Source organism: Orcinus orca, chromosome 4 (genome assembly GCF_937001465.1).
Source record: "Orcinus orca chromosome 4, mOrcOrc1.1, whole genome shotgun sequence".
NCBI classification, from domain to species: Eukaryota; Metazoa; Chordata; class Mammalia; order Artiodactyla; family Delphinidae; genus Orcinus; species Orcinus orca.
Genome location: NC_064562.1, coordinates 24,271,175 through 24,291,464, shown reverse-complemented (window position 1 = coordinate 24,291,464; position 20,290 = coordinate 24,271,175). Strand labels below are relative to the sequence as shown.

The 20,290-nt window shown below is 38.8% G+C and overlaps 1 protein-coding gene across 11 annotated transcripts in view; it reads left to right on the top strand.

Moving 5' to 3' along the window:
• Positions 1-20,290, top strand: part of INPP4B (inositol polyphosphate-4-phosphatase type II B) — a 725,833-nt gene that overhangs the window by 630,775 nt on the left and 74,768 nt on the right. For all 11 annotated transcript variants that reach the window (XM_004263595.3, XM_049709522.1, XM_033402505.2 and 8 more), the window contains 5 exons: positions 6,805-6,977; positions 8,291-8,414; positions 9,916-10,033; positions 13,293-13,433; positions 18,307-18,404. In XM_004263595.3, coding sequence (XP_004263643.1) covers positions 6,805-6,977; positions 8,291-8,414; positions 9,916-10,033; positions 13,293-13,433; positions 18,307-18,404 — 654 coding nt within the window. The remainder of the gene's footprint in view (positions 1-6,804; positions 6,978-8,290; positions 8,415-9,915; positions 10,034-13,292; positions 13,434-18,306; positions 18,405-20,290) is intronic.

The window sequence follows — 20,290 nt, the reverse complement described above, 5'->3', positions numbered from 1 at the left end:
AATGACAAGAGCTGTCTGATGTAGATGTATTGGTGATTTTAGGTTGCTCAGTGACCTACGCACTTATTCTTAAAAGCTCAGCGTGTTTGTAGGTCAGAGTCCTGAGGTTACAGATTTTTTTAGGCCAAAAGGCAAAATAAGCTCAAGGAATGTGAATATGTGACTCTTCCTGGTCCACTGTAAACTCTGATTCAAAACTTTTGTGCTGCAACCAATGCAGAACTTGTTTGATTAATGGATTTAGTTCCTGGAAACTGTCTTAGCAGAATTTACTTAAGGCTTTCAACTTTGTGCTATGAAATGAGAAGTTTAAGCAGGATATCAGTTGATGCATTTCCTTTGCTGTTTTTCTAAGAGCAAGACTGGAAAGTTTTATGACATTGTTCTCAGACTGGCAGGACTTAAACAAATAAAGTTCCCTTGACATGAGAAAAGTTGCCTTTGTTCTTCTCCTAGCAGTGTGTCGAGTTGAGCAGTCCACTCATTTCTCATACAACTGGAAGGTGCCAAGGTCAGTCACTTACCTTGGATCATAGCTCACTGGACACGACGATGATAACATTTGAAGATACACATTTGTCTTTTGTGTGAATACCCTTGGAGCCTTTAAAACTGCTCCTACTAGGTGCAAAGGAAGGTACAACATTTATATGTGATCTTCCTCCCAGGCTTATCATTAACCTTGCCCTACCTGATACCCATTATTTCTAGATTTGGCCTTGCTTCTTAGGTTTTGGCTCTCTGCTCACCCATACTCTGCACTTTCCTTCTTCTCTCCCCACGCCTACTTATTCCATTCCCTATGTCTACCATGGTGACTGCCCACCTGGTTTTCCATTGGTTTTTCCTACGGCTTCAGGCTCAACACTTACTTCCCCTTTATTCCTGCCTTTTCCACGTGCTTAAAGTCATCTCAGTCCCTTCCCCGCTCCCCTCCAGTCCCACTTCTGACCTCCTCCAGATTAGTTTATGGGTTCTGTATTTTAAGCTCCTTGATGGTAGGGGCCATGAGTTTTAATATTAGTATCAACCATAGGACCTCCCATTGAAGAGGCTGTATTTGTCGGATACAGTCGGCCCTCTGTATCTGCAGGTTCCTCGTCCACAGTTGGTTGAATCCCCAGATGTGGAATCCACGGATACGGAGGGATGATGGTACTGTGCCATTTTATAGGAGGGACTTGAGCATCCTTGGTTTTTGGTATTTGCAAGAGTTCCTGGAACCAATCCTCCATGGATACTGAAGGACGAATGTATTTCTCACGATGGCAGTGAAAAAAGAGGGGAAATTGATATAAGGAAGACAGGTTAGCATTTTTTAAAGAAAGATAAATACAGGTTTTTTTAAAATTCCTGGACCAGATTGTAAAGGTGGGCAAGGAGTTAGGAAGACTTGGAGGAGGTCATTCTGAGTGGCCAAGAAGTCACTCTAGGCAGCCCAGCCTCAGCAGGTGCTTTTCTTTCCTTGGTTACTCGTCTGTTGTCTGGATTAGCCTCATTTCTGTGTCCTCTATCTCAGAGATAGAGGACCGGGTGTCTAGAGTCTATGACCAAAGTTGGCCATGTGTAGTATACAAAGGAGTCCTGCTAGAAGGTGTCTGGAGAGGAAGACTTATTATTAGTTGACCCCTCAGTGCTGATGTTCACATTGTAAAATTGTACCCAAAAGACAGAGGGACACATAGGCAGCCATCTCTGGGTTGACGGAGGACATAAGCTCTTCAAAACCAACAAGGACTCTATGGGCAGGGATATGATATACCCACTCCCAGCCCTCAGCCTTGAACTCACTGCCAGTTCTGTGCTACCTGAGGTTTGGGCATCCTATAAAAACCCTGTCAGCTGTGGGATGGGTCTCTGTTCCTCTCAGAACCTTGAAAATTTTATCACCCTCCTTAAAGGCCATTCTAATGACTTCACAGTTCATCATCTTCTTAACTTAGGCGAATCCTAAGAGCCAGGCTCATTTCTTCTCTTATCTCCTTGCATAAAGTTTAATGGGCATGCAAGCTGTGAGCTTTTCTTCCCCCCACCCCCATGTCTAAAAAGTGGTGATAACAAAAATAACAATGGCTACAAGCTTCCTTGAAGTGAAGTTCATTATCTTAAATGAGAGAAAGAGACCAAGCACCTGAGAAGAAAATGGCTCGGAAATTGGAAAGAAAACATTACTCTCTGCTACCATTGGTTGGTATTCGGCTCTTTTTTTTCTCTCCTGAGCAACCTAAGAGCCATTGAGCTCAGAAGACGTGAACAACCTGTACAGGAAATAGATGGTGTGTGGAGGAGGTGAGGGGGGTGCCCGGCAGTCGTTCTTTGAATCCTTCAGTGAATTCACTTGAATACGTTAGAGAAGCTGGAAAACAGGCTCTGCTTGGATGCCTTCCAACACACTTCACAAAGCTCAGGATAAGCTCAGCAAAGCCACACGCTTTTTAATGCTTTCCTGAGGAAAGACTCTGCTTCTTGGTCTCAGGGTTAAGGAGTTTCAGCAAGTTTTTATAGAGACGCTAAAACATTCTCTTCGTATTTTCCTCTGTCACTAAAAGGAGCCCAGGGGATAGAATCAAAGATGTGGGCACTTATGTGCCTGCTGGGCCAGTTAGCTTCTGTGAGAGGTGTAGGTGCGGTGACTATATTGTGGTGAGCCCTGAGCTACCCTGCGTCCTTGGGTATATCAGGAGTGTGTGTGTGTGTGTGTGTGTGTGTAAAATCTCAGTTGAAACGTGAGGAAACTAAACTCAGAAGAGTGGATGTGTGCATTTCAAGATTTCTTCCTTGGACTAGAAAATGCAGAACGAACACCATCTTTATCCCTCCCAGAAAATGGTTTTCCCCTCAGGGCAAAATAAACCCCATGTAGATTGTAAGTATGGAGAGACAGGAAGCTGAGAGGGATATGACACTGGTCTCAGGACCGTCAGGAGTTACAGCTTTTTTTGTTGTTACCCAAAATATATATATTTTTTAACTTATTTATTTTTGGCTGCATTGGGACTTCGTTGCCGCACGCGGGCTTTCTCTCTTGCAGTGAGCGGGGGCTACTCTTTGTTGCGGTGTGCGCGCTTCTCACTGCGGTGGCTTCTCTTGTTGTGGAGCACGGGCTCTAGACATGCGGGCTTCAGTAGTTGTAGCTCGTGGGCTCTAGAGTGCAGGCTCAGTAGTTGTGGTGAACGGGCTTAGTTGCTCCGCGGCATGTGGGATCTTCCCGGACCAGGGCTTGAACCCGTGTCCCTTGCATTGGCAGGCGGATTCTTAACTGCTGCGCCACCAGGGAAGCCCCCAAAAATATTTTTAAAGAGAAAACTAAAGCATTTCTTTTGCTTTTGTGAGAGTGATTTGGAATGCTCATTGGAGCAAAAAGGCTGTTTATGAACTGACTACTTTGGCCTTTCTTTGGCCTATCACACCGCGTTGTGTTTATTTCAGAACCTGAGATTTACACTGAGTGAATATTAACAGGGAACAAAACCTGAAGCCATCACAATTTGCATTTGCCAGTGAGGTTTTCCTTTATCTGCTGAACTTATTAAATTGCTTTTTTTCTAGAAAAAAAATGTAATTTTAGCTTTCTCAAGTATGCTTCTTTATAGGAAGCTTATTAATATCTTTAAGCCATTCTACCTTGCTCACCAACTTGTAATTTTCTCATTCATCATTAATGTTTTCTTATATTGTCATTTTCCTTAACTTTTAGCCATAAAAAAGTATATATAATTACAATAAACAGAGACACTGGAATATTGCTAGTGTCAGACAAATACCTAACAACACTCCTAGATTTAGAATTTCAGTGTATTTATTTATTGTTCCAGGTCCTTAGTTTTATTCTAGAAGGACTAGAAATCACGTGATCTCTCTGTCTCTTTTTTAATGTCATTGTAATTTCTGATTGAGTCAAATGGTTAGATAAGTGTGAAGATAGGTTTAGAAGTGAGTAAAGAAATTATCCTGATGCTAATGAAGAAATCTGTGAAGATTCCTCTTTTAAAGATCTTCAAGAAAACCATCAGCTATATTTAATTTGAGCTGTCACTTAGTATCTTCCAAGGGAAAAAAATTAAGTTAATTTTCCATTTTCTAATAGAAAGAGCCTATTACACTTTTGGCCAGGTTATTGACCACTTGACACAGGAGAGTAGGATGCAAAGTGCCCATACAACATGTACCTGCTGTTTGGGAACTGTGCAAATATATAAAAGAGTATATAAATCAGTTACCTGAATGGAGTAAGTGACCAAGTTAGTTCTACTTCAGCCTGGTAAAACAGCGCCACCTACTGCGCACAGGCTTTATGTTATGTTGGAGAATTCTTCAGTAGATCTCTGCAGACCTCAGCACAAAACAAAATAGGTTTTCAATCTGTTACCTTTTAAGATCTAACACTGGGTCAGTTTATTGAGATATTCGTTTTCTGTGTGTGTGTGTGTGTGTGTGTGTGTGTGTGTGTCTGTGTGTCTGTGTGTGTGTGCACATTCATATTGAGAACAATAATTAGTAGGAGAGAATGGGAGATAAAAGAATGTAAATATGAAAACAATAGGAATATCGAATATTCCTTCTTGGTGTCTACTGATGTGTCTTTTATTCTGAAAATAAGTCTAATGTACCTCCATTTGCCCTTTTTACAGCTACTAATGACATAAAAATCAATAGTCACCGAATGCCTGTTGTACTTGAACCACGGTTCGTATTTCATCCTAGGCTGCCCACAGTGATTCCTTTATTAAATGATTACAGATTTAATAGGCCTTCATTGAATTCCCCTTTCTCTAGTTTTTTTTTATTCCTCTCATAACACTTAATTCTACAATATTTTAAAATAAGAACTCCTAATATTCCTAATGTATTTTGCATTATAGCATCACATAAGCATTTACATAGAGTATTAACAGGAGCACATCTTTTTATTGAGTTGGGGCCATTAATTATCCTTTCACCCATTTTTGGTTTATTTCATCTAATCTATTTCACCACAACATAAAATAAGTAAGTGACAATAGATATGGTACAATAATGATTACGATTCTTTTCATCACTACCTATAACTCTTCCAAGGTTTTAACTGATTATTGACCTTTCACATCATTCACTTTTGTAAACTGAGAAGGTCATACCATTTTATTTTATTTTATTTTTTAAATTTATTATTATTATTTTCTTTCTTTCTGTGGTACGCGGGCCTCTCACTGTGGCCTCTCCCGTTGCGGAGCACATGCTCCGGACGTGCAGGCTCAGCAGCCATGGCTCACGGGCCCAGCCGCTCCGTGGCATGTGGGATCTTCCCGGACTGGGGCACGAACCCGTGTCCCCTGCATCGGCAGGTGGACTCTAAACCACTGCGCCACCAGGGAAGCCCGGTCATACCATTTTAGATCTTGATTCATAATTAATTTTTCAGCATTCGCTTGTTTCTTTTAAATCATATTTGTATTTTTCCCACTACTGTTAATTTATTTATATATTAATGGAATAGCACACAGTCTGGAATTTATAATGTTTGACATTTGTCAGGGGTTTGATTTCCAAATAAACTGAAATAGGATATAACTTGTTTCTATTTCACATGCCAAAGTCATAATTATATAATTGAAACATGTTAAATTTCTAGACATACAAAAAGCACAGATGGTTTCAGTTTTGTATCCTGATTTGAAGGAAAGCTATTCGAATTCCAAATATTGTCAAAAACTTGATTTTCTCTTACATGTCTATATCTTAAAAGACTTTTGTTATATTTATTATAACTTTACTCATTCAATTAAAAACTGAATATCTACTGTGCTAGCTTCTGGAGATTCAGTGATTAAAGCAGAAATTTCTCACCCTCAGTGAGCTCCCTTTCTTGCAGAACAGCATGGATCGCTCTAGAACAGTAAGAGCAAGGAGCTGTGATGCAAACTTTTAGTAAACAGGGATGGGGGGAGGAGGGGATTAAGGGGAAAATCAAGAAGACTTCCTGGAAGAGAGAAACCCTGTTGAGTCTGAAGAGAAGATAAAGTGTTTATCAGGAAGATATGTATGTGCTCCAGGATTGGAGATAGGATTTGCAAAGATACTGAGATGAGAGACAGCAGGTTTGGGGAAATCCGTGTTGTTCAGCTCACCTGGACTCAAGGCTTCAAGTGAAAAAGTTCTGAGCGATGAGACTGAACATGTAGGCAGAGGTCAGATAATGCAGGGTCTGTCATGCTTTGGGACTTTGTTCTGAATGTTTTGGTGTGTTTAAAATAGTTTAAGTTAAGGAAGTGAAAGAGTGAGTGATGGGATTCACACTGATTAGAAAGCCCCCTCTAGCAACTCTGTTGAGAAAGGATTCGAGTAGAATATGACTGGAGGAAGAGGGGTCAGTTATGAAGCGGAATAGAAAGTGGTCCGAAGGAGATGGATAAATGATGATGGGAGAGGGCAAGGGGGAAGATGAGTGTTTGATGGCTTACTATGGTGGTAGAACTGATTTAATGACCCAGTAAATGTGGAGACTGTAGAAGAAGTCCAAGAAATTGTTTCCAGCATAGGAAGAGTTTGGTGGTACCATCCGCTAAGATACAGGCAATGCACAGATTAGAGATGAGTAGAGAAGAGAAGACTTCTACTATAGATGAGTTAGATACACCCAAGTGGGTGGCTGGTAATAGACACCTGGAGTTCAGAGGAGAGATTGGAATTGGAGATCTTTAAATCTAATCTTTGTGACTCCTTAATAATGTGTAGAACTTCACTGAAAAAATAAATAAATTGGTTCTATCTTCCAAGACCTTCCTTCATCTATCCCACTGTTCTTATGCCCCATCCACCCCGCAGAGGACTGGTATGAACAGTTGTATCCCCTCATCCTTACCCTGAAGGACTGCATGGGAGAAGTGGTGAATCGAGCCAAGCAGTCCCTGACGTTCGTGCTCCTTCAGGAGCTGGCCTACAGCCTTCCCCAATGTTTGATGCTGACGCTAAGAAGAGACGTCGTCTTCAGCCAAGCAGTAGGTGCCTCTTGATCTTGTGAGCCCAGCACAGCGATGGGTTGTCAAATAGTATCCTTGGTGAAGATGGATACCTTTTTCTGACAGTTTTCTTTCTTCCTGAATCCTTTTATTTTATATTGACATATAGTTGATGAACAATGTTGTGATAGTTTCAGGTGTGCAGCAAAGTGATTCAGTTATACATACACATATATCTATTCTTTTGCAAATTCTTTTCCCATTGAGGTTGTTACATAATTTTGAGCAGAGTTTCCTGTGCTATACCATAGGTCCTTTGGCAGTTTTCGTTTTAAAGGGATTCTTTTTTTTAAGTTTAGTACCCAGTTTTTCTTACTCATAATAAATACAAGCCGAATGGAAACAGTGTCTGAGACCTGAAGTATTTATTTCAGCAAAGAGGTGGCCAAGTCTCTGAAATGTCCATGCTGTTTCACAGGGCAGAGAGTCTGTGAAGGAAAGGGTCCCCCATCCTGTCCTCATATTATGCCGTGGGCTGTCCACACCGTGCACAGTGTGGGTGGCAGCCAGGACCGGCAAAAGGGATCTGTTTGCAACCCCTTATTTATACAGCTCCCTCATGAATCCCAGGATGGGACTTCATAATGATCTCTTTTTTGGTGTTTATAAAATAAGTTCACCAGGCCATAGTCTTGAATGGGAAGTTTGACAGGACCACCTCCTTTGCCTACACCCAACCCTAGCCCATGACACCAAGGTTGGCCTCCATCACAATGGCTGTGTTCCTTCTCCCCTCCTGCCTCCACCACCATGATTGAGTTTTATAGACAGACACATGGAAGGAAAGAGACAGAAGCCTCTCCTTCTAAACCTTCCAGACAAAGGGCATGTTTTACCCAAAATATCTCTTGTCCCCCCTATTTCATGCATGACCCAGTAGCAAACGGAGCTAAGTGTCAGGCATTATGCTCTGCCTTATACACATTTCTCCATTGTGTCCTTTCAACGACTCTGCAAAATGAGAACTATTATCTCTATTTTCCGTGTGCAAAAAAATAAGAACAGAAAGATTTGCAAGTGTTAAATAACTTTTTATGGTTTTACTGCTTAGAAATGGGAGGGACAGGATTTGCAGATTCCGAGTCCGTGGTCGTTCCCATTTCACAATGCTGCCTTCCCCAAGCCATACTAGAGTAAATGCAGTCAACGCATTTCAAAATGGATATATAAATAGTTACAATTTTGTTACATATACTTGAAAATTTCTAATTATGTCTGTGATGTCTCAAAGACATGTATTTTTAAATTAAAGTTTGCTGACCCCAGTAATCTCTTCAATGATTGTTTTTTAGCTTGCTGGATTGGTCTGTGGTTTTATCATCAAATTGCACACAAGTTTGTATGACCCTGGCTTCCTTGAGCAGCTTCACACGGTGGGACTGATAGTACAGTATGAAGGACTGCTAAGTACATATAGTAAGTATTGCTTTAGTCCATGTTAAAATAAGATTCCTATTCATAAAGATATGGGATCCATAGATTCTTCAGTTAAATATAAAAATGAGTAGTAAACCTTTCTTGCATCAAGCATTAGAGAAAGAATGTAATTTTTAGTTCTTTGTATTCATTTTCCCTGTCACTGCGCTTTTACTCTCATTATGTTTTTTGTTTTTTGTTTTTTTAGTCTTCAAGATTTATTTTATTTTATTTTATTTTTTAAACATCTTTATTGGAGTATAATTGCTTCACAATGGTGCGTTAGCTTTTGCTTCACAACAAAGTGAATCAGCTATACATATACATATGTTCCCGTATCTCTTCCCTCTTGCGTCTCCCTCCCTCCCACCCTCCCTATCCCACCCCTCCAGGGAGTCACAAAGCACCGAGCTGATCTCCCTGTGCCACGCGGCTGCTTCCCACCAGCTATCTACCCCACGTTTGGCAGTGTACCTATGTCCATGCCTCTCTTGCGCTTTGTCACAGCTCACCCTTCCCCCTCCCCATATCCTCAAGTCCGTTCTCTAGTAGGTCTGTGTCTTTATTCCTGTCTCACCCCTAGGTTCTTCATGACATGTTTTTTTCTCATTATGTTTTGGAAATGGGATTATAGATTATTTCACAGGCTGAGGCTTTTTAAACTGAGGCTTTTTAAATAAAGGCTTTTGCCAACCTAGTTTCAATGACTGGATTTTTAAAGTCCCAACTCTGTACTGTCTAGAGCTGCCCTGTTCAATACATAGGTTGGTGTGGCAATTGAACACTTGAAATGTATCTAGTCCAAATCAATAAGTACTCAACGTGCACACCAGGTTTCAAAGACTAGTGAAAAAAGAGTTTTATATTAATAATTAATGAATAATTAATCATAGTATATTGATTTACAGCTGAAGTGTTATTTTGGAACTATCAGGCTAAAGGAAAACAGATTATTAAAGTTAATTTCACCTTTTAAAATTTTACTCTTTAAAAAGATGATTACCAGGAAATTTAAAATTATATATGTGGCTCACGTTATATTTCTGTTGTGCAGGACTGATCTAGAATCTTATTTAATTACCTCCTTCTTAGGTTTTATTTGTCAGTGTATTAAGATATAAAACTAGCATGAGCTTGGGTCAGTGACCTTCAGTTCAGCCATCTCTATTATTTCTAGAAATCAAATGTCAGTCCTGCCAAGGGAAAGAGATCTGCATGATACTTTGTGCCATAGAAGGATTAAAACTTCTCTCTAACCTTCCAGCAAAGGCATTCCTCTTTCCTTCCCTCAAAGGGTATGTGGACAGCTGGAGTCTATTTAAATGGTTCTTGTTTCACTGATGAAAACCTTCAGACTCAGGAAAACGTATTGAGAATGGATTCGCTGCCTTCAGAAACTCATTCACTAAACTGTTAGAACAAATTCCAGCAGGAAGGTGGAGTACAAAGTGACTTTCTTCAAATAGTATGTTTGTAACTAGGCTCCTTTGCCCTTGTTTAGGTGAGGAAATTGGAATGCTGGAGGACATGGCCGTTGGTATTTCAGATTTGAAGAAAGTCGCTTTTAAAATAACTGAAGCCACATCCAATGATGTCTTGCCAGTTATAACAGGAAGGCGGTAAGTGGTGTTCATTTCCTAAGACCAAGCTTTGTTAGATATTTTTAATTAACCCCTGACAAAGGAGCCAAGGAGAATTAAGGTTTGGTTTGGAAATGTTTCTTTTGTTCTCTTTGCCTTTTTGGTGAAAAATAAATGTAGGTGACATGACAGAGGAAGATCTTGAAAAACTCATAAAAGTCTCATGAATGTTCGTAAATTGTACTAAAATGAGGTAAGTAGGGTAAGGCTCCCCTATGAAATATGAGAAATTCAAAATAATAGCAGGCATGAGAAAAAATTTTTCTCTTTATTACTATCTAATCTAAAGGTCTGGATGTTTTTACTTTTGCTGGAATCATTTGGTTAATAGTGTCATAATTCTTGAGATGACTTGGTATTAAATTCTTGGTATTAAAAGCAGCAACATTTTAGAAAAGGTATATTGCTATGTCAGGGGCACATACCACCATTTTTCTTAATTATTATTATTATTTTTTTTTTTTTTTTTTGCGGTACGCGGGCCTCTCACTGTTGTGGCCCCTCCCGTTGCGGAGCACAGGCTCCGGACGCGCAGGCTCGGCGGCCATGGCTCACGGGCCCAGTCGCTCCGCGGCATGTGGGATCTTCCCGGACCGGGGCACGAACCCGTGTCCCCTGCATCGGCCGGCGGACTCTCAACCACTGCGCCACCAGGGAAGCCCTGTGTCAATTATATTTTAATAGAGGTGACAAAATGTTATCATATAGAAAGTCCAGAAATAAACCTACAGACTTATGGTCATTACAACTACTACAAAGGAGGCAAGAATATAGAATGGAGAAAAGATAGTCTGTTTAATAAGTGGTGCTGGGAAAATTGGGCAGCTGCATGTAAACGAATGAAATTAGAACATTCGTTGAGTTTACAAAAATAAACTCAAAATGGATTAAAGACCTAAATGTAAGACTGGATACTATAAAACTCCTAGAGGAAAACATAGGGCAGAACACTGTTGACATAAATTGCAATATATTTTTGGATCCTTCCCTTAGAGTAATGAAAACAAAAGCAAAAATAAACAAATGGGACCTAATTAAACTTAAAGGCTTTTGCACAGCAAAGGAAACCATAAACAAAACAAAGAGACAACAAACAGAATGGGAGAAAATATTTGCAAATGATGAAACTGAGAAGGGATTAATTTCCAAAATATACAGTTCGTACAACTCAATATCAAAAAAAAAAAAACAATCAAAAAATGGGCAGTAGACCTAAATAGACATTTCTCCAGAGAAGACATACAGATGGCCAACAGGTACATGAAAAGATGCTCAGCATTGCTAATTATTAGAGAGATGTAGATCAAAACTGCAATGAGGTATCACCTCACACCAGTCAGAATGGCCATCATCAAAAAGTCTACAAATAGTAAGTGCTAGAGAGGGTGTGGAGAAAAGGGAACCCTCCTACACTGTTGGTGGGAATATAAATTGGTGCAGCCACTATGGAGAACAGTATGGAGGTTCCTTAAAAAACTAAAAGTAGAGTTATCATATGATCCAGCAAGCCCACTCCTGAGCATATCTCTGGAAAAAAATGAAACCCCTAATTCAAAAAGATACATGCACCCCAATGTTCACAGCAGCACTATTTACAACAACCAAGACATGGAAGCAACCTAAATGCCCATTGACAGATGAATGGATAAGGAAGATGTGGTACATATATACAATGGAATATTAGCCATAAAAAAGAATGAAATAATGCTATTTGCAGCAACATGGATGGACGTAGAAATGATCATACTAAGTGAAGTAAGTCAGACAAAGACAAATATCACATAATATCACTTATATGTGGAATCAAAAAAAAATGATACAAATGAACTTATTTACAAAACAGAAATAGACTCACAGACATAGAAAACAACCTTACGATTACCAAACGGGAAAGGGGTGGGGGGTAAATTGGGAGTATGGAATTAACAGATACACACTACTATATAAATAACATTGACCTACTGTATAGCACAGGGAACTATTCAGTATCTTGTAATAACCTATAATGGAAAAAATCTGAAAAAGAATAATCACTTTGCTGTACACCTGAAACACAACATTGTATATCAGCTATACTTCAATTTAAAAAAAAAAGTTATCATAAAGAATGTGTATAATGTTTTACCTTCAGAGAAATCTTTAAATGCAGCCTTGGCTCATTGAATCTTCTCATATTCCTGAAAATTTTGAAATAAACATCAGCCTATGTTAGCCAGGCTATTGTAAAGGACACTGAGAGCAATTTAGGAAAGAAAAATAAAGTGTCCATCCTCTGAGGGTAGTGCTAACATCCCTGCTTGCTGGATTGATGGTATTTCCAGATTCTCTCGTTCAAAGCTGAGGTAAGAAACAAGTCTCACTGTCAAGTATCCAGAGTACGTAGCAGTATTATTATACTAGAGAAACTGAAAAGATTTTCACAGAGACTCTCTAATTGTCCTGTTCTTCGTTACCCCATACACATATTACAACACCAGCACTCTGTATAGTTCAGGAAACACATGGATTTTCCTAAATTCCAGATGAAACTTGACATTTCTTTAATCAATTCACACTGGGTCAGAAGATATCAAGTTTCAGAATCTACAAGCAGCTATTCTTATTGACCCTATTTTGTGAATCCTAATTTGAATTTTCAACACTAAACATTAGGGGTAATTTTTAATGGAAATTTCCAAAGAAAAAATGCTCTGGTGATATGTTAATGTTGCAAAATGATCAGGAAAGCCGAAAGGTTACATCTTAAATAATGAAACCATTACATTTCCATCAGGTCATCACAAACGGAGGTTCATCTATAATAACAATTAGGCCATGCTAAAAAATGTATAAATGATTTGGTTCATTAGTTTCACTATATTAAAAAATCCATCATTAAATTGCTTTTCTTATTCTTGAGACTGGGTTTTTAAATAATTAAATCAAGAAAACAAATATTGAAGCTCTTATGCACATGGCCCTTTTATACAAAGATGCACTAAATATTCTTCCTTTCCTATAAAACCTCAGAGTAATGGAGATAAATGTAAATGACTCTTTATGCCAAGTTATTTAACAGTGAAGTGAATGAAATGATTATCAAATGAATTAATAAAAGAAAATAAGCAGATAGAAGCCAAAAACCTAAATCACTGCTATATTCCAACTGTTGTATTGTTTCTTTCATATGAATCTAAAGTAACATAAAATTGAATGAAATAAAGCAAGGCTGCTTCTCTTTGCCCTCCTCTTTCTCCAGTGAACATTATGTGGTGGAGGTGAAGCTTCCAGGCAGAATGTTTGAGTCCCTGCCTCTACAGATTAAAGAAGGACAATTGCTTCATGTGTATCCAGTACTTTTTAATGTTGGAATCAATGAACAGCAAACTCTTGCTGAGAGGTAAGCTTCAGATATAAGGTCGGTACTTGATTTTTTTGTATAATTGTTATGGATATGCTAAATAATTCCATGTGTTCCTGTACATAGAAATTAGATTCATGGGTAACATTTTCCTTTTCGTCAGTACAAAGTTATTTGATATGGCAAGCAGAATTATTCATATTTAAGGATTCCTGGCCCACATCAAATTTAAATATGGCAAAATAACAAGGAAAATATTGGTGTCAATACCAAAATATTCACATGGATTAACTTTCTTCATGTTTCCAAATACCTACATGTGTGTATCAAATTTTAGAATTTTTTTGTGCTTACATATATTTCAACATTGTAAACTCTGCTAATTGTGTCCAAATTTTCTGGACCTAATAAAACACGCTATTTTTTCCTTTTGTTTTAATTACTAAAATATTTTTTTAATTTATTCAAAAATTTTTTTTAATTTTTAAAATTTATTTATTTAAATAATTTTAAAAATTTATTTATTAAAATAATTGTTATTGGAGGATGACAACACATCTTTTCATAATAATTTTCTCAGTTAAATGACAGATGATTGTATGTGATCGCATAAGCAACTGTCAAAAATGCTTTGAGCAGACAAAGGAATTACTTTTGCATCTTACATGATTCCCATGTAGAGATTATCGAAAACGTGGATAAGAGTTAAGATTCACAGAACACATTTTTAAAAGATTCTCTAAAACTTCTCAGAGAAAGAAGTTAGTGACTTTTTTTTTTTTTTTTTTTTTTTTTGCGGTACGCGGGCCTCTCACCGCTGTGGCCTCTCCCGTTGCGGAGCACAGGCTCTGGACGCGCAGGCTCAGTGGCCATGGCTCATGGGCCCAGCCGCTCCGCGGCATGTGAGATCTTCCCAGACCAGGGCACGAACCCGTGTCCCCTGCATTGGCAGGTGGACTCTTCAACCACTGCACCACCAGGGAAGCCCAGAAGTTAGTGTCTTGCTGTAAAGCCTAGCTGGAAAATTTCCCCCAAAGCAAAACTTTTGAAGAGTATTTTAAAATGCTTCCTTGTCAATAATTCACTCTCTAAATGTTTCCTTCCCCCATAGGTAGCTGGCATATTCTTTGCCATAACTTGTTATGTATGTTTTAATCCTTTATTAATGTTTTTTACTAAACTAAAACTACCACTACATTTATAGCCGTCTTGAATTTCAATGATGGTGAAGGTGCCTGTTTTTAGCTACTATTTTCAACAATTTCTCCGTCTCCCCCTTTCATCCAAAAGGTTTTCTGGACAACATAGATTTTCATAATTCTCACTTGCCAGTTACAAAATTCCATGCCAGTTTTGTATTGCATGTTTAATCTCAAACTGTGTGGAAGCTATTAGTCTCTTGTCTTATAGTATGCTTAAATCAGAATATAATTTTTTTCACTGTATTGTACAAAAAGTTGATTCTTCAATAATTAAGCACTTTTGCAAATAATTATGTAAGATCAGATTATATTCCAGTCATCTTTATATGTTGTCTCACAGCAAGTTCACAGGTTGAGGAGAATGATGTTTATGAACATAAATTATACAATTTGGGAGGTAAATGATATTAATGAACAATTGGGGGGGAAAACAGCACTCTAAATTAATTGTCTCTTCTTTGGTACACTAGAGTACAGAGTGTTTGGAGTTTAAATTACTAAGTTAAGACCTGTGAGTGCAGTCTTGAGAGACATGTGAGACTCTCCATTTACAGACTTTTCAAGAAATACTTAGCATTGTATTTTCAAGCCTTCTAGATTAGGTTAATTTACATGTCATTGTTACTATTTTAGATGTTAGTCACTTTATTTTTTTTAAAATGCCCCTCCCCTTCTCTCTCATCTGTCTTGCCTATAAAAATGTATTTTTTCTGGCTTCCCTGGTGGCGCAGTGGTTGAGAGTCTGCCTGCCGATGCAGGGGACATGGGTTCGTGCCCTGGTCCGGGAAGATCCCACATGCCACGGAGCAGCTGGGCCCATGAGCCATGGCCACTGAGCCTGTGCGTCTGGAGCCTGTGCTCCGCAACGGGAGGGGCCACAACAGTGAGAGGCCCGCGTACCGCAAAAAAAAAATGTATTTTTTCATACCTGGATGCTGTTTAAGATACATGGGATTTGAAAAAGAGACACAACTGCAAAATAGAGAGAAACACAAAGGGAAGCAGGAAGGCTGGCCCTCGGATATCAACCAACTACTACTTTGAGCAAATCACTTTGTTCTCTGAGCTTTATTTTTCTGATTCTGAATTTTGAGCTTTTTCCATCAACATTCACATGTTAGGTATGCTATGTAATCCAGGTATAATATGTTACTATATATGTACCCATAGCCAAAACTTATGTAATGTATATCCATTTTTAAATAAGTAAGTACTAATTAATCTGCTTGGGCTACCATAACAAACTACCACAGGTTGTGTGGCTTAAACAACAGAAATTTATTTCTCACAGTTTTAGAGGCTGAGAAGTCCCAGATTCTGGCCAATTTGGTTTCTGGTGAGAATTGTCTTCAGCTTTCTTGCTGTGTGCTCACATGACCTCTTCTTTGTGTGTGTAGAGAGAGAGAACCAGCTCTGATGACTCTTTTCACAAGGACACTAATCCCACTGGTTCAGGGCCCCACCCTCATAATCTTAATGACTTCTTCAGAGGTTCCATCTTCAAACACATCCACACTGGGGGTTAGGGCTTCAACATATGATCTTTGGGGGGACACAAACATTTAGTCTGTAACACTAGTATTACTCCAACAAGGATAACATTTTTTAAATACCAGGTGTTTATAATGTCTGAAAAAGGTAGAAGAGTGTATTTCAGAGTTCAGGCTAACTCTCCTGTAGATTTTCCTGGGTTCGTATTCCTGTCCTCCAAGTTTAACTCAGTAAAGTTTTTGAACATTGACTCTGCACCAGGCATTACTCTGCTGTGGGACACAGGGAGCAGGCAGTGTAACAAGAAGAACTGACATGATCCCCATCCTGAAAGGACCCACCATCCAGTAAGGAAGACAGTTCAACAAATGATACACCACAGTTTGACTCATACAGTAAGCAAAGATGTAGGAGGGACAGGATTCATGGAGGAAAGAAAGTGATTCACAGATGGGAGAACATTTCATCAGGAAAGTTTCATAGTATATATGCCCCTTCCACAGGGCTTTGAAGGACAAATCAGAATTAATCAAGCTGATAAGGAAAGTAAGGCTTCCTAGTCAGAGGAGGAATAGCATGTGAAAAGTCCCAAAGGCATCAAAATCCTGCTGGTAAAGTAGAAGGGTGTAATTCCATTCCCACAAACAAAGGGTTTCGGAGGCCTTTGTGGAGACATTAGATGCTAAACAAAAGAGACTGGACTTTGTTCTTACACAGAGAGGAGATGCAGTGAAGTTTAGTGAGCAGATATGATGAAACGGGTGGTAGACTAACTTCTCCAACATTTCATTCATTGCCTATGCAGCGTCTGGCACATGGCTGATGTTAAATAAATATTTGTTGAATGAATGAATGATCTGACCATGATGTAAGGGATAGATTGGAAGGGAAGGAACCTGGAGGCATAGCACTTCTCATATTTGGGAGGCTTTATATCCAGTCGAGACTGAATATTACTAAATACCTAAAATGACAGTGGTAAAGATAAAGAAGGAAAGGACACCGGAGATGCGAATATATCAGTGAATAGTGGATGGAGTGCGGAAAACCGAGGAAATCCAAAAGGGTGCCTAGATTTTGAACCTGAATTAATGTCAGAATATTAGAAACACGCCTATTTCTAAACAAAAGGAGGAGGTGGTTTCAGTTTTTGATTAGGTTGCATTTGAAGTGGTGTGGGTTAATTCACTTTGAAATTTTCAGTTGACATCTAGAAATACAGATTTGAATGGAGATATTTGGATGAGGATACATGTTGGAAGCCGTTTGGATGAGGATACATATTGGAAGCCATTTGCATGGCATCCTTTTATAGAGAGACAAGAGGATTTTAAGTTTAAACCTGAGAAGGGCTTAAAGAAAACACAAGGTCAGTGATATACAGGTAGAAAGTTTTTGTTTTTTTTTTTTTTTTTTTTTTTGGCGGTACGCGGGCCTCTCACCACTGTGGTCTCTCCCGCCGTGGAGCACAGGCTCCGGACGCACAGGCTCAGCGGCCATGGCCCACGGGCCCAGCCGCTCCGCGGCACGCGGGACCCTCCCAGACCGGGGCACGAACCCGTGTCCCCTGCATCGGCAGGCGGACTCCCAACCACTGCGCCACCAGGGAAGCCCACAGGTAGAAAGTTTTGCCTGAAGAAGGTGGCAGAAGAGCACCAGTACAGAGACTGGCATCCTTCATGGTGTGGGCAGAAAGAAAGGGCCACAGAAGTGAACCAGTCCCTGGGAGACTGGAGTACTCTACATGTGCCTACAGCAGTTGACAGTGTGTTTAAGACTGTATGCAGCCCAATGTTCAGTCCTGGTCCTATGGACCTCTCCACAAGCTGTCATTGGTGAAGTGGAATATAGGAGGGATAAAAAGAGAGAAGGAAGAGTTTTTAGGTCTTTAGAGATATAGCCCTGCAGAGGTAGGGAGACTAACATTAACTGAGTATCAATTATGCAGAGGCACGGGGTTGGTGTTTTAGATTTCATATTTCATTCAGGTTCACATTTGATGACTGTGAGAATATTTTGGTGTGTCAATAGGGATTGGTGGAGTCAGGGCCAGTGGAGACTGGAATATAGTTGAAATCACCTTTGCACAATGTTGCTTAGAAAACAGAGACTCCTTCCTTACAAAACTATTGCCACCTATTTAAAAAAGAAAGATTAAAAAAAGTAACTTTCGGGTGCTATTTTATAACCCATAACTATTCTCTTTGTTCTATGTTTAGGTTTGGAGATGTCTCTTTGCAAGAAAGTATTAATCAGGAAAATTTTGAACTTCTAAAAGAATATTACACGGTATTTATGGAAAAGATGCCTCCTGATTGTAAGTATGCAAGTTACAAAGAAAAGCAACAATAATAATTTCTTGATTATAATTCTTCGGGAGAGGTCAGACATAGAGGTCAATGGAAGAATAAAGCACAGTGTGGGAATGTGAGAGTGATTTTGAGATTGTCTGCGCCAAGAAAACTGATTGCCAAGGTGGCCTGGCCGACACCTGCCTCGCTGCCCTGATTGCACTCAAGTGTGTCCTGCTGCTTATGCTAGGACATTAATTTCAGTGCCACTAGAAAATGCCAAAAGTCAAAAATAAGGAACTTATAATTAGAAATCTCAATTGAGTCCAACAGAAATTTTGTAGAATTCTTAACCATGTAAAAGACTTTAATAAAGATTTAGTTTTCTGACTTATAAGCTACATCAGATATATCTCTCACATATATATGTGTGTGTGTATATATTTTATATTTATGCATATATATATATATGTCTGATAGAATATAAATTTTACAGGTAATAAAAAGTGATATAAATTAAGGAGCAAATTATTGAATATAGTTATTGCAATATTTATGTGAAAATATTGGGGCATAAGCCTATAGAACTGTGTTTTACACTTTGTTTTTTGTTTTGTTTTGTGCCATTGTTCAGTTCTGCCGTCCTTTTTCCCACAAAATTAAGCACGTATTTGAGCAGTGCAAAATTAGAGAATAAAGAATGTATTTGGAGCTCATCCATAAGTACTATAAAGAAATAAGTTGAGATACTTAGTTATTCACAATAAGAAACTAGGTTTTAATAAAGCAGGAAATATCTTAATATTTGTTACCAAAAAGCTGTAATAAAACTCTACCTGTCATCGATTCACTAGCAATTTGTTCACTGAACTGTATTCTGATACTTAGTTTGAAATATCTTAGGTAGCAGCGTACTTAGGTCTTTTTATTACACAGTTATCTTTCTTCAAAATATTACAGTGGCATAAGCACACGTCCGTGTGATTTTATAGTTAGAAAATTTTACTGCTGCTTTTATATTTTATTTCAAATAAAATACTTTTAAAGCCAAAGTGAAATTAAGTACAGAGAGATTCTTTGGCAGCCAGAATACTTATGAATTTTCAGTTTGTTAATTACTCAGAAGGTTAATAATATAAACAAAACTACTTTGCATTAGTAATTATGGGGAAAGTTCATTATAACGTGGACGTTGGTGGATCATTTTTTTTCATTATTTTTTTAAACACCTTTATTGGAGTACAGTTGCTTTACAATGGTGTGTTAGTTTCTGCTTTATAACAAAGTGAATCAGCTATACATATACATATATCCCCATATCTCCTCCCTCTTGCATCTCCCTCCCACCCTCACTATCCCACCCCTCTAGGTGATCACAAAACGTGGAGCTGATCTCCCTGTGCTTTGTGGCTGCTTCCCACTAGCTATCTACTTTACATTTAGCAGTGTATATATGTCCATGCCACTCTCTCACATCGTCCCAGCTTACCCTTCCCCCTCCCTGTGTCCTCAAGTCCATTCTCTATGTCTGTATCTTTATTCCTGTCCTTCCCCTAGGTTCTTCATGACCAGGTTTTTTGTTTTTTTTTTTTAGATTCCATATATATGTGTTAGCATACGGTATTTGTTTTTCTCTTTCTGACTTACTTCACTCTGTATAACAGATTCTAGGTCCATCCACCTCACTGCAAATAACTCAATTTCATTTCTTTATATGGCTGAGTAATATTCCATTGTGTATATGTGCCATATCTTCTTTATCCATTCATCTGTGGATGGACACTTAGGTTGCTTTCATGTCCTGGCTATTGTAAATAGAGCTGCAATGAACATTGGGGTACATGACTCTTTTTGAAATATGGTTCTCTAAGTGTATATGCCCAGTAGTGGGAATGCTGGGTCATATGGTAGT